Genomic DNA, 14,682 nt, shown 5'->3' on the forward strand with positions numbered 1-14,682 from the left:
GTACCCACATTCCGAGCAATTTCCGCGGTGCTTTGGCAATTCACAAAAAATTTATGGCGTGACTCTTCGACCTGTTTTCACCAGCCACCTTCTAATAAAAAAAGAATCGATTTACCAGCGATATCACGAAACTAGCGAGGCGCGGCTTGAGCGTAGCGAGTTGCAAAAGTGGTTTTATGAAATTCCAATTGCTCCCGTTTTTTTTTTTACGTTCTTATAGTTATGCACATAGACCAAGGCCATACTTTGCGCAAATATATATAATTATCAACTTTAAACAGCACGAATGCCCAGATTTTTTTGCTGTTAGACGCGAGAAAGGCGGGCGCGAGTGTACCCGATTGCCGGCCGCACGCCTTGCTGCACAAAGTGACGTGACGCTTGGGCGACGGGGAAAACTGGGGAAAAACTAGGGAGAATGATGTTTCGCTTAACTAGAGTGAATCTGGGAGAATGCGATAGCATTTCGGAATCAGGAAGCCATCCGCATTCAGATTATGCCCTTGAATTAGGTAGCTCGAAAAGTCGGAGCTCTCCTTTAAAGGGGTACCCGGCATTTTCTTCATTGTCCCCGATTTGCCTAAAACCTTGCTTAACACACCAACGAACATCGCTAAAATAGTAACCCAAATATTTGGCCAAAATAACTTTTTTTCGCGAAGTTACAGAATTTACAATTAGGGTCATCATCGTGTTTTTCAAAGTGAAAAGCTCTACTGGCAACATTGAAATAGTTACATCATGGGAAGGCAGGGGTTCATTCACTCTTTGGGCTGTAGACTTTGCTCTCAACTGACCACAAACAGTTTCATGGCGTTAAAAGAATGTTTTGGAAGGTTGCTCCAGCTCCCGCGCAGCACGAAACAAATGCTCGGCATAGTTCATTTCTAGACAGCCCACTCGAACCGCAAGCCTGCCATCCCGTGACGCAGGCACGTAGGCAGGGGGGGGGGCCATGGGACCTGGGCCCCACCCCGAAATCTTCCATTTTGCTGGGACCTCCTCTCCCCCTCCCCCTCATACAGCACTTTGTCATAAACAGGCCCCCCCCCCCCCCCCCCCCTCGAAACAAAATCCTGGTTATGTGCCTTCCATGATGTCACGGCAATGAAAAGCACAAGTATACCGTAAAATACCGCGCACATCCGCCCATTCCACATTAAGCGCCCATTACCAAATTTGTGAGATCTGAGGAAATACGTACAGTACATTTATATGTAAAATTGATGACCAGACAAGCGCCCATCCCCCATTTTTTTGCAATTATCTCCAAAGTTTGAGTAGGCGTTTGCCCAGTATTTTACGGTATTTGAATCTTGGTATTGGCGTCATTTTCATTTGCCGATTTCATAATAAATATTTTGAGTTTCGTGATAGCAAATAGCATACCGGAAAGAGTAAAAGATGGCGATTTTGAAAATGTGGTTAGGTGGGGTTGCCCAAAAAATCGCTGGATTTTTTAAGCAGGTCTTTTTTCTGCGAACACGACAGTGGTAGGAACATTACTTGTGTCGAGCTAGGGAAGCCATATTGGGGGCTACCCCAGCTACGTCCACACTGGCTTTCATGGCAGTTATGTGCAATGCAGACAGCTTTCACTATTTCAACCGAGTGCCTATGCAAACACAGAAGCAGCCACATAAGACAATCAGGAAAAGACGCCGAGTTGTACAGGCTAAGGAGGAAGGACATAGTGCAGCGAGCTATCTAGTCCAGGCTATTCCTCTGAGAAATGCTGTCAGTGGAAATGTAGGTCAGTTATTCCCGACATTAATTTAGGTAACTAATGCAAGCATTACACTATTTTGCATCTTTCTCTACTGCAACGCTAGTCATCCGCAGCAGAAACAACGCCCCAAACTAAAAAGAAGTCTCGTTGCATTGTTAACACAGACATCAAGTCCATAAGCGACCTGGAGTTCATCAAAGCACAACCGAGACTCTCTCGGAAGTGCTTGGTTCCTTTTCAGTAGTTATTGAATGAAAACACAGTGCAGTGGTGATTACCATCAGCACAGCCTTGCCACTGGCACTGCTGTCCCTCGGGTGGCACATGCACGACATGGCCTGCAAGCCACATATATCCCTAAAAGAAAGCTGCATAGGATGCACTTACCGTGGCTAGCGTCGCCACCCAGCGAGCTTGCACAAACCCTCTGCACGGCACGCAGAGCTGTTCAGAACAGAGCGGCACTGGCTAGCCAGTTAATGCGAAGGCTTGTAGTGTTTTGCTGCTGCCTTGGCAAAGCTGCAAGTCACCTCTTTCACGCCTTGTGGTGCCCATCAGCTTCAAAAGAAATGGTGTTGAATCGCGACCAGCTATAACCTGTCGCACAAGGGAGAAAAGGGTGTGAATGTGCAGACTCCTATCTGTTTGCTTTTGTCTAGCGCGTGAGTTTTGTTTGAGAAGAAAACAACAATGACACTTCTTTCACAGTAATATGCAAAACAAAAACGAGAACGGCTCGGTTATTAATAAGTTGTGTGCAGCAGAGGCACGGGTGCGAGTGCGTAGCTCCGCAGAATGTTCTTTTTGCACGGCTGCTCGTACAAAAAGGGCGCTTTTGTGCTCGGGCCTGTGCCTTTTCTGCACACAGCCTATGTTACAGAGTGTATAGCACGCCTTCGAGAGCACTCGCGTGCGGCGAGAAATCCATAATATACAGGGTACGATCGCAGGAAACCTCGCAGGGGTGCAGGAAACCTCGCAGGGGTGCAGGAAGCTGCAAGTGCACGGTGCACCAGAATGTGAAACTAGAGGTGGTGATAGAATTTCAGTTTGAGAATATGACGTTACTTGGGTCAAAATACAGAAACGAAAAACGTAACTGCCTTACCGGCTGATGATAAGGGCCATCGGAGTACGACCAACTATTGGTTGTGATCGGGGCATTCGATTGGACGCGGGTTGGTAAAGATTTGAAAAACACGAAAGAATAAAACATGTAGGGACGAAGACAGACAGCGCAGTTCTTTGTTGACATGAAATGTAAGATCAAGCACATTATTCTGTCGGATCAAATGGTTTTGTTGAATTAGGTTTAGCTCGCAAGTCAGCCGTTCTTCGGCGGGCTTTCAGCTTTCTGCGATGGTTGTTTTAATCGTGAACGCAGGCTCAAACAATGTAGGCAACGGCGCCAAATAGATCTGAAACGAAGAAAGAGCTCGGACGCGTGGAACGAACACACATAGAGATCACATACAGGAAAACTCAAACCACTCACTTTTCGTTCGACGACGGTTCGTCAGGCACGATGTTTCCGATGTTTCTCCGGTTTCTCCGGGCGTTGAGGAGACCGCGTCTGTTTCCGTGCTCCTATTGGTCGTGACGTCACCAAATTTCATCCAATAAAGTGCGCGCCGAAGTTCTCTCTAGTCGCCGGTAAAGAAAAGCACAAAACACGAGGGAAATAAATGTTTACACTTTAGACCTCTATGCTTTAGACCCAGCAGAGAAATTACAATACACCATCAAAAGCGAGCACCTATTAGACGAATAAAACTTGTAAAACAAATAAAGTGAACAAACGTTGGTGGCGTCACAGACGACGTCAGTTGGTCACGTGACGCGCATGCGCAGTGACGTTTTTCTTTTCCAGTGAAGCCAGCCAGAACCGGCGGCGGTCATCATCGCGAGTGTCGAGCAGCGGCGTAGAGAAGAGGTGGAAGCGGGCGGAAGCATGGCCGCGGACTCAGTGGTGAGCAGCGTGAACGGCATCGGCATGTCGGATAACTTCCAGAAACCGCTCGGCGCCAACGGACACAGTCTGAACGTGGTGCTGGGGACGCAATGGGGCGACGAAGGCAAGGGCAAACTCGTCGACCTGCTCGCCAACGACGCCAACATCGTTTGCCGGTGTCAGGTGAGTCGACGATCCACCCTTCCCTGCACGTGTTGCCGCTGCCGCCACTACAGCCGGCGCCGATGCGTTGGCATCTGAAATTGCACCCTAGAACTACCTAGAACTAGGGTCAACCGGGACTTTCTTTTTTCTCCGAGAAGCTGCGTCTCGTTTTGGGGAAACGTCGACCGTCCTTGTATTCGGACCAGCATCTACTACTGCGTGATGCTCGTTCAAGGGTGGTGTACTGCACTAACTAAATTTCTCGTCTATAGTAGAGACACTCGAGATTATTGTCCCGCTCTTTAAACGTATGTACACACAACCCAATTAATCTTTGAAATATAATCTTAAAATTACTAGACGCGGCAAGCACCGCGGACTTCCCCACAAAACTCGCGGGCTCATTCCTTTCTTGAGTGTCGTGGCTTTCCTGAGCCGCAATGAATAGTTTTAGGGTCGAGTCCTCGCTGTGGACACGTCGGAACTTAGGCAGGAAATTGGAAGGGCAGGCACCTGGTGAGGGACTCCAGCTGCCTGCACTTCCATGCCTGCAAAAAGACGTGGGCTCGCGAGGGAGTGCTCACGAGCTCATGTCTTTTTCTGTGGTAGTTGGCATTGAAAGTAAAAAAAAGGTCTTCAGGGGCACTCTGTCGGAAGGTCAGCTGACGAGCATACAGCGCTTCTGCCTGTGGTGGGTAAATTTTTAGCCTGGCTGGTGCATAATGACGTCGACTGCGTTGGCGGTGTGTTGCTGCAAAGCAGGGATGAGCCTGAGAGAAACTTCAGTTGTCAAAACGAGGAAAAAATGACACATCAATGTTGTGTTTTTTTTTTACTCAATTTCCTGATTTTAGACCACGGAGAGTGCCATTATCTTAACCTTATAATGTAAAGGCAAGATTTCGTGACCCTGCTGATGTGCAAGTTTCTTGTGTGATTCGCCCATTCTTTGCAGTTCTCAATGTGGCTTTGTTCTTCGCCCTCATGTCTTGATTTTAGAAGTGTCTCCACTGGGAACCAAACCGAGCTCGTGTGAACTGCCATCCTTTGGGCAGATTTTGTTGCTAAATCCCAGTAAAAGAAAAAAAAAGTATTTTTTTTTATTTGAAGATCTGTTAGACTGCCACTGTGACTGTTGAATAGAAGATGAGTATAGTGAAAAGTCCGTGGACAGCAACAAGTGCACAGCTCACTTTGCTCTCCAAATCACTTCGAGAAGCAATGAGCTTTTGCTTATGTGTCCATAGTAATCATCTAATGCCTGATTTTGTTTACTTTTCCACCACAACTTGACCGTTATTGTAGTGCCACTTTCCACCTACAAGCATCGTGGATGAAAACTGGCATGCTGCACAGTATTTGTTGCGTTCATGAGCACTGCATACAAGTAGGTAGAAAGTGCAAGCAGGTTGATCTATAAATTAAACTATTTAACATTATCCACGAAAAGATAATCAATGATATGTGTTGCAGTTTCCATCAGACATCATTACTTATATTTGTGAGTGCTTAAAGTTACATTATTAAAACCCTTCTGCTTAAGCACTTTGTGGGTGCAGAAAGTGTTTTACCATTGTCAAGATTCAATCGTGAAAACAAACTGAGCGCCTATCTGTCATTTTTTTTTCGTCAACAAGGAGCACGGGCTTTCTTTCTTTCTTTCTTTTGATATAGCTTTAGAATTTCTAGGATGGGACCTTCATAGACTCGTGAAAGGATACTTTTGCTTGACTGCCTTTATTTTCAATTTGAGAAATTTCTACTTTTAATATCGTTCAATAGAAATAGGCTCAGTGTGTGTAGTCTCTAAGAACTATTTGCCATCAGTTCACCATCAAAAATGTTCTCTGGATTTCCTTTAAAAATGCCTCAAATTTGCCACCCAATGCCTCCCCATATGTGGCACTTCGTCTGCTCTTAGATTGCAGATGCCAAATCCACCGTTTACCTATAGATAGGGGTCGATTGTAATAGGAGGGCAAAACGATTAGCAATAAAGTTACGAGGTACGACAGTACAGACTGACACAGTACAGTTGGAAAAAAGACTGAGTTCTCCACAACTTGGGTGTGTATTGCTTTTATCCCTCAGAAACACCTGCGAATGGCTGGTGTCCTAGCAATATTGATAGGATTCAGTGTTTTTGGCGACTGCCTTTATAAGTCCCGAAAATTAACCCGCAAGATGGTTTTATCGAAATTGAAAATCCAAAATAAAATCTTGAATTGAACTGGTCTTGAATAAGAAAATCCTTCCCGGCTGCAACTAGAGCCTCACAAATTTGTCTCAATTTATTGTTACCATGGCGGCATCTACGTACTGTAAGAAAAATGGATCGTATTAAGATGTCCACATTCATGTTTACCTAACAGCCGGCACATGTGAATAGTGTATGTATGTTTTGGGGTGATGTATTTCTGCCCCTTTTACATATCCAATTTGTCTTATGATGTAGTAGGCTTCCGTCCGCCTTTTGTCTGCGCAGCATGAGCTGACACGATTTTGATATAAAGGATGCTGGCAACCTGGTGAATATTGGATATGCAAGAAGTCGGAGTTGAATGAGCTGGATAAATATTTTGTTTGTGTATTTCACAAGTGGTTATATTTTTTATGTCTTAGTCCGAGTTTATTGCAACATTGAGATATGGCTTACCTTAAGAGAGATCCCACCGTTGCTTTTCTGCAGGTCGTTTTAGGTCTTTGGAGATAATGAAGTGACATATACTGCTTTGTACTGAGTAGACATAGTTGTGACCCTTAGTGCCAGTGGGTGCACATTACTGAAAGACCATTCGTAAGCAGTCAGTTTTTGCAAGTAAACATTTATATCAAGCAGCATTCATAGCCTTAACTTGTCCATGAGGCACAATTGCATTGTGTAAAGAATAATTACAATAGCGAATGCCTTTGTTTCCGCCGATGTTGCGATCTATACAGATGGGTTTTGTAGGTCACCCTGTGTCGTTGCAAGGCGAGCGCAGCTTGTTGATTAGATATCGTAGCTCTGAATCCTTTTATGCTTTGTTATCTCGGCTCCAGGTTAATGAGCCTACGTTGTAGGAGCGCTAGCATCGTGGGGATGAAATGGAGAAGGTGAAGGGAGGAAAAATTGTCACGAATGAGCATTTTACATCTCTTTGTTTTTTAATTTCCTCTCGCTGTGCAACAAGCTGTTCCTTCTGCATTATGTAACCACACACTTAGATTGCCTCTATGGTCAGGTCCGGGATCTTGCGCTGTGTTTGCACATTTTGCAAGCTGGCAGCCTTAGACATTGAGTTATTTAATATGTCTAGTTAAATAGCTTTTTGACAGGTTTATGGCAAAGTTTCTAGCAACTCTCAACAGAAAGCGAACCCTCGTCACATTCGGCTTCCGTTGTGCTAAGTTACCCGGTCATTAGGAAACTTTATTTTTCATTTTGATACATAAATGGAGGAAACAAGGGGAAAAAAAGCTGCAAGAACAGCTTGACGGATCCCCTTGCTCCCTTGTAGTGGCATATACCGAAGTTTAAACCAAGCAACAGCGTAAAACACTGAGAAAACCAAAATCAGATGTGGCGCAGGCTAGCTGGTGAACGTTCACACTTGAAAAAACCCAGAGACAAGAGAAAAAGAATGGACGAACACAACGAAGTCTCAAAACGCAGCTGCATCTGTTTGTTCCTTCTTTTCCCCTTGTCTCGGGATTTTTCAGGTATGAGGGAAGAAACCGACATAACAAAGCAAAAAATCAAACAGGTTTCATAAATCGATTTATTCGTTTGCTTCCCACATTAGTTCAGTCCATAAATCCTGAATTGCAATAGAAATATATCAATGTTATTTTTATTAGGGTGTTCAATATTGTAGGAAGTGTGTATTTGAGTGATTGCATTGAATCGTTGTGACACCAGTTGCACAGTCCAATATTCCGCCGATTGAGTTGGGTAGGAAATTACATGTTCTTTTAGCTCTGCAAGGTTTACTGAGCTATCCCAATTTTTTTGATATTCTAACTTAAAACTGATCGCGGGTCTGTACTTGTACACATTGTAAACGGAAGCGTATTATTTTTTATGAACAGACCCTTGATGCTAGAGTAGTAAGAAGCATTCTCAATGAGGCAAACATCTTTTTTTTTTTTTTTTACTATAGAAGTATTTTTTTTTTTTTAGATTTGTGTGGGTGGTTGTGCCCCAACCTAGATAACAATAATTGAGGTGCGAAAAAAATAAAGTTGTAGAAAAGAAGCTTGACATTTTTTGGTTGGATAAAACGGTTACGAGAGGCTGGTCCAATGACCTTTGATACTCTAGTGCATAAATCATTTACATGATTTTCCCAAGATAACAACTGATTGAAAATTGCGCCTGAGTTCTTAAAATTATCTACAATATCCATATTCTTTGCATTTAGTTGTAGAAACATGTTTGTTTTTAGGTCGAAAGGTGATTGCCTTCGTCTTACTCGCATTGATGTTTAGCACACTATTTCGAGGGCCATTTTTGCAACACCGTTAGGGTCATTGCTGCTGTGGGTGTACGAGGTTCTTCACCGACGTCCTGTTTTCAAACCAGAAACAGTGTTGAGCAACTGTTCACGTGCGCAAGGGGTGTTGGGACAAAGCCTTTGAGCTTCCAGACTGCGCTTTTGATGGTGCTTTGCAATTTTCGCTTTGAGAGTTTGCTGATGGGATCATAACTCCAGTGTGCATGCCGCCGTACTTCGTACTGGCAGGATAAGATGCCTCGTGTCTTCGTTACCCTTTTATCTCGGCAACAAGGGACGAGGCAATTGGGGCATGTTCCACAGGATAAGTGATGCCCTCTTTGGTACCACCTTGAGACTCCAAGTGCTGTCAAGGTCTTCCAAGGTCACCGTTGGGAGGCCATCTGATAACTCTTTCTCCAATCTAATCATAAACTAAAAGGCTACTCTGTCCCCATAGCATGGGCGTAGCAATCTCTTAGTTTCAGTTAATTGGGGCCAACGTTCAAGGTTTTATTTTCTTAGAGTTCAGGTGCCTCTCTTCAGCATCTAATGTGCTGAAAAAAAGAAATGTGGGCTTGAATTGCTTGAGCCTAGACAAAAAGTTGCTGGTTAAGAATTTTTATATATATAACCTTTGATAATGAATCTGGCTTGGACAAAGACTTGTATGTTTCGGTAACCCCCCCCAAGCCTAAAAAAGGCTGAGCCATTAAAAAAATGTCAGACACTGTGCTCCTAAAGATAACACATCTAAATCATAAAAGTTGTTATAATGTTTGCTAGAGGTTCAGCTGGTGCTAGTGTGCTTTTGCAATTGAAGCAGATAGCAGTTAGTCGAAAATTGATTTCCGGTGACGCATTTCTACGGGGAAAAGCGGGTGTGTATTTTTTTTGCGTACCAAGTGAACAATGGGCATGTGGAAAACCAAGAAAGGCAGCAAGAACTACGCAGAAACACTTGATCAGTTACTCCCTGTGCATGTAGACGATTAAATTAAGTGAAGGCCAAGTTAATATAGTCTGATTTGCAATAAATAAGTATTGGTTTATTCTCTCTGCTCGTGCATATGTGCGAAAATGCTCGTTCTGCGTTCAGAACATCTCCGTCGTGCTCGAAATATTTGGAAGTAAAGAGTTGCTAGAAAACAGGCGCCCGATAGAAGCTGCCCGGCATAGAAAACGTTAAAAGGTGGACCTTTCACAACCGCATACTTTATTCTTTACTTCTTGAATGTTTTTAACCGCTCGTAAAGATATGTGACGGCGTCGTTCTCACGTATGTGACAGTACTGGTATATTAGCAATATATAAGCATCACCGGAATGCTGGCAAACCTTGAACACGCTCTACATTCCTTTCGATTGTTATTTTGCTTAGAATCATTTTTTACGCGCCTGCTATAAAACAGATGTTTGGTTACAGCAAAGTTTAACATCGTTCACTGATTAAGAAAAATGCTGTAACTAGAGCAGTTACACCTCTGCAATGTTAATAAAGTTACACAGTACTATTCGGTACGACCAAAATAGCAAGTTATTTTTATTGTTTTCTGGCGAAGAGACAAAATGCGCGTGCATTTCCCCATAGGAATGTGCAGGAGCACCGCAAAAGTAGGCAATTTGCTGTCTGCTTCAATTTGCATCCCGTAAGTCGCATAGACAGAGTGCCTGTTGAACCCCTAGCATACGTTACAATGACTCTATTATCTAAATATTCTTTTTCTTTGTGCGGATGGTCAGTGATTGGAATTCGCTGCACTTCGACTGTGTATGTGCTCTGGATATCGACTGTTAAATTTTCTGTTAAAAAAAATTAATGAGATCTTCTCCTGCTTAGATAGGGAAAAACAATCACACACACACACAAATCGAGCTAGTGCAAGTTCCATGTCCTTGTCTGAATGAGCACTCGTGCTGTGGGAGGGAACATGCGCTCGTGTACAGAAACCTGACTGACAGTTTGGAGTGTTGTGAACCGTTTTCGAACTCTGGACGCAGACATGTCACTCATGAGCATACATTTCCTAGTGTGCAAAGTTTCTCATTTCATCAGTTTTTGAACTGCATTCCTGTTTGTTGATGTAAACAATGACCATTCTCAAATGTATGCACCTTCTTCAGGAAACTGTACTGTAGAATCAGTTCCATTAATTTTGACTTCTGTTTTTGCAGCTGCTGGTACAGACAGTTAATTGTTACATTGAAGATAGATGACTAGGGACTGCACGTGTGGCGATAGAGGGTCCTGCAAATTAGGTGTGAAAGTGTTGGCATCATTAGCATAATTAAGAATTGTTTGTAGTTCTCAGTTTTTACCTTTTCGACAGTTATACTTGAAAGCAGGCTGTACATTTAATTTAATGCAAGCATTTGGGCTTGGGAGTTGCTTTTCAAAGTCAGACATGCACATGCATACATTTTGCTTCACCAGTAGAGCAACTTTTTACAAGTAAGGTCGCCTGCAAGAGCTGTGAGAGGTGGGCGATTCCACTGCAGAACTCTTGAGTAACTGGTGCCTTTGCAAATGAGTTTGAGGCATGACTCCTGGCCTTTGCAATGGCTCATATCTTCTTTCTGTACGCTTGTCTTCATTTGTGCTGCTGGCAATACGATTGACAGTTGTCAGCATGGCCATACCCAAACTGAAGATTTCCGTTGACTGAATATTTCTTTGATATGTGCAATGGAAATAGAATTATACATTTTGATATGGCTTTGGTTAATCAAATTAGGAGTCGGAATGAGATGAGCAAAGGGCTGTCCGATCGTATTAGACCCGTCGCAGCTGAAAACATAGCAACTCGCGTGAAAATAGTGTGCGGTCGTCATGACCGTCTGTTGCACGGTAAAAGTAAATTATCAGTGCTCATCTGTTCAGATTTTACGGTGGGTTTGCCATTTCACGAGTAATGGTGCAATCAGCCATTGATTTTTGGCAATTTATTCTGTTAAGGCTGTTTTGCTGTGGACAATTGTTATGCTGAAAACGTGAAAATCATCCACTTGCTTTAGGAATTTGATTTAGTAGTGCTTCAGTGTTTCTTTGCCAGTTTTTTTTTTGGAACATGGTACTTAAAGTTACTTTCAATAAAGCTAACTCAACACTCATTACCAGTGCTGAGGGGCTTGCATTTCCTTTAAATCTGCAAATTTTTGTTTTGTTGGCTGTTTATGGCACCCAAAAAGAACACTGGTACCTTGACCTTTCTACCAAGCTTTCCTACCTTTGGGAGATGTTCGTTTTTGGTAAATATTTCTTTTCTGTATTTAGGAATGTCATGCTGTCACCGTTTCTATTTCTGAAGAAAGTTGTGACATAATCCTGGTTTAAAATAACCAAAATGTCACCCTGAAGGTTATTTTATTCTCAGATCCACCTGTGAGGCTTTCCAAGGCTTTTGCACACTCCACCTTTCTAATTATAGTGGACATGTGAACTGGGGGGGAGGGGGGGGGGAAGGGAAGGGAAGGGGGTTGCTTATAGAAAACATTACAATCTTCACCTGCCAATTTTTGTGCTGAATGAACGTGCTTAATTCCAGTCCTTGGTGAAGGAGCTGACATACGGTTACATTGTCCTTCCTTCTCAGATCTTTTACCCAAACCAATAGCCAAGTTTGAAATGCCTGATCAGCGTGAACTTCATGCACTAAAAGTGCCAAAAGATAGGGATATAGTAAAGATGGCAACAACACAAGGCACCTTGTGTTGTCATCGTCTTTAACGTGTCCCTGTCTTTTGGCGCTTTTAGTGCGTAATAAACCAACCTGCCCAACTCATCATATTGTTGAACTTCACGATAAGCCAAGCATTTACCCGTGTGCCTACCAACTTGGGAAACCTAAAATTGTGAGAGAAATCGCCAGAAAATTGGTTAAGTCACGGAAAATGGCCGATGTGGGCAGTGCTGTGACACGCAGTGAAGTGGGAGAGTGGTGTGCGGTGGCATGGGAGGCCTTCACGCCGAGTAACAGTTGCCCGAGGCATCACTAGGCAGCGTAAGCCACTCTCCGATTACCAGATAAGATGAGAACAGCCCAAACAGACACTGAAACTCCATCGTCTGCATGCTTTTTTTAATGGTCAGAAAATTTTAATATTCAGGGAAAATGTGGAATAGTTGTGGAATTTTAGAGAAGCAGTTTAGTATACACTCAGCTTACCTAAACATTGTTTATGTCATTTGTGTGTAAACGAGGAATGTAAAGGAACAAACTCTACATCTGTTTGTTGTACTTTCCTCGGGACAAGACGAATGTTAACTAGAAGCCTCCACTATTCTTGGCTCTCTGCCTTTGAACCTTCAATACGGTATCTGCGGGAACACCATTGCCAGGTGTCAACCTCCTAACCAGACCGACGACTCTCTTCTCGTTACTTCAGGACTGGGTCGCGAGAATCTTGGCCCTTGGCACCCGAGCTTTGTTTAGTATTGCCTTCGCTATTCTGGCTTCTCAACGACCCGATGTCCTCCTACGTGGGTCAAAATAGTTGCTCTTCGAGAGAACGGGAGGGAAAGCGTTTGAGGGGCGTTCCCACACCCTAGCCCAGTGCCCCAGCCTTCCCTTGGAGAGACGCCAAGTTGCTGTTTCTGTCAAGCCTTCGCCTTGCCGGTTTCCCCGCATTGTGCGTTTATAGCTGTTGCGGTGGGAGTCACGCTTTGTTGACTTTATAGCAAATGGGGTGCATTCTTAATTGCGCCAGAAGGCCGGGTAGGTGTTGTAGTGGTGAAGCTTTGACGGAACCCAAGGGGTTGCCTCTTTTGAGGTGTCGGGTTTTCGTTCTAGGGGGAGCTCTGTTCATGCTCTGCGTTTTTGGATGAATGGGTGTGCTGCTGGATAGCTTTGTGGAAATGCAGGCGCAGCTTCACTTCATATTGTTTTATTCCAGTCACTTCCATGGACTTTGCATACACAGTACCAAGGGGGCACAACGAACACACTGAGGGATGGGGCTTTAGGATACTTTTGAGACAGCGATACACCTCCATGCCAGACAATGGACTCGCGGGGCCAGGTCAAGCAGGTGAACACCGCGGCTCTGGTGTCTATTTACTTGGTTTGAAGTGACTGGTTCGGTTCTACTAAAAAATGTAGTTATTTGTTCCTTGAAACCTTGCTTCCTGTTGTTTCTCTGGGTTGGGCGTGAACGAGGCAACCTTCCCACATGTTTCACTTCAGGGTTGTGGTTACACCAACGGTTATCAAGTTTGTGGACACAGTAGTGTGCTTGTTGTCATTATAGGCTTTGTGGAAGTTTGTCACCTCATGTTTCAGAGGTTCAGCACCTTTGTGAGGCTCTAATTTGTAGCGTGCCAAAAGTGGTGGTATTGTGACAGATCATCATGCTCTATGCTGGCTTGTGACTGTCGGAGACATACCTGACTGCCTCGGGTGTTAGATCCTGCGACTTCAGGAATATGATTTTACTGTTAAGCATAAGTCTGGACGCAAGCACAACGATGCCGACGCACTCTCGCATTGCCCGGTACCAGCAAAGGCAACACCGACGGGTCAGTCTTCAGGCACTATACCATGTTCCATTCTTGCCGTCCTCCGAAATGACACATTGCTCTCTGCTCAACTCTCGGACTCCTGGACAGAATGAATTCTCGACCACCTTGAAGGAACACAACTGTCTACAAACCGTCGGTTTGTCCAAAGAGCACAGCACTTCACCATCATTGATGGCCATCTCTACCGACACAACTACATGCTTGAGGGCCATCGCTGTCTTCTCGTGGTTTCGCCTTATTTGTATTCCGAACTCCTGCAATCTTCGCACGACGATCCAACTGCGGGCCACCTAGATCTCTTCAAGACACACGCCAGACTTCGTCAACGCTTCTTTTGGCCTGGCGTGAATCGCACCGTTTGCAGATAGCTTCGGTCCCGTCCACAATGCCACTATCGCAAACGTCCATCATCCCTACCAACCGGCCTACTTCAACCCCTCAGCCTATCACAAAAGCCCTTCAAAGTGATCAGTATCGACCTCTTTGGCCCTCTTCCTGTGTCCACTGCTGGCAATCAAGGGATCATTATTGCCATCGACAATGCCACCCGCTGTGTGGAAACTGCACCCCTCCAATATGCCACCGCTAAAGCAATTGCATCATTATTCCTCTACAACATTGTTCTACGTCACGGAGCCCCATGAGTCCTTATTAGTGACTGCGGATGTCCCTTTTTAGCACAAACTGTGGAGGCACTACTCCACGCCTGCAATGTCAACCATTGCATGACCTCCCACCACCAGAATGTGAGGGTGTCTATGTCAGTACTTAAGAAGTACAAACAGCGACGGTTGCACCGCTAAAATCCATTTGTCTAAGAAAAAAACCCCTCGATCCGGCAGCGA

General features: G+C 44.3%; 1 protein-coding gene across 1 annotated transcript in view; it reads left to right on the forward strand.

Moving 5' to 3' along the window:
• The first annotated feature begins 3,483 nt into the window (after positions 1-3,483).
• Positions 3,484-14,682, forward strand: part of LOC8038709 (adenylosuccinate synthetase) — a 51,833-nt gene continuing 40,634 nt past the window's right edge. The window contains exon 1 of the mRNA XM_040216276.3: positions 3,484-3,863. Coding sequence (XP_040072210.1) covers positions 3,681-3,863 — 183 coding nt within the window. The 5' untranslated portion in view covers positions 3,484-3,680. The remainder of the gene's footprint in view (positions 3,864-14,682) is intronic.

Source organism: Ixodes scapularis, unplaced genomic scaffold (assembly GCF_016920785.2).
Source record: "Ixodes scapularis isolate PalLabHiFi unplaced genomic scaffold, ASM1692078v2 PGA_scaffold4__175_contigs__length_147842914, whole genome shotgun sequence".
Taxonomy (NCBI): Eukaryota; Metazoa; Arthropoda; class Arachnida; order Ixodida; family Ixodidae; genus Ixodes; species Ixodes scapularis.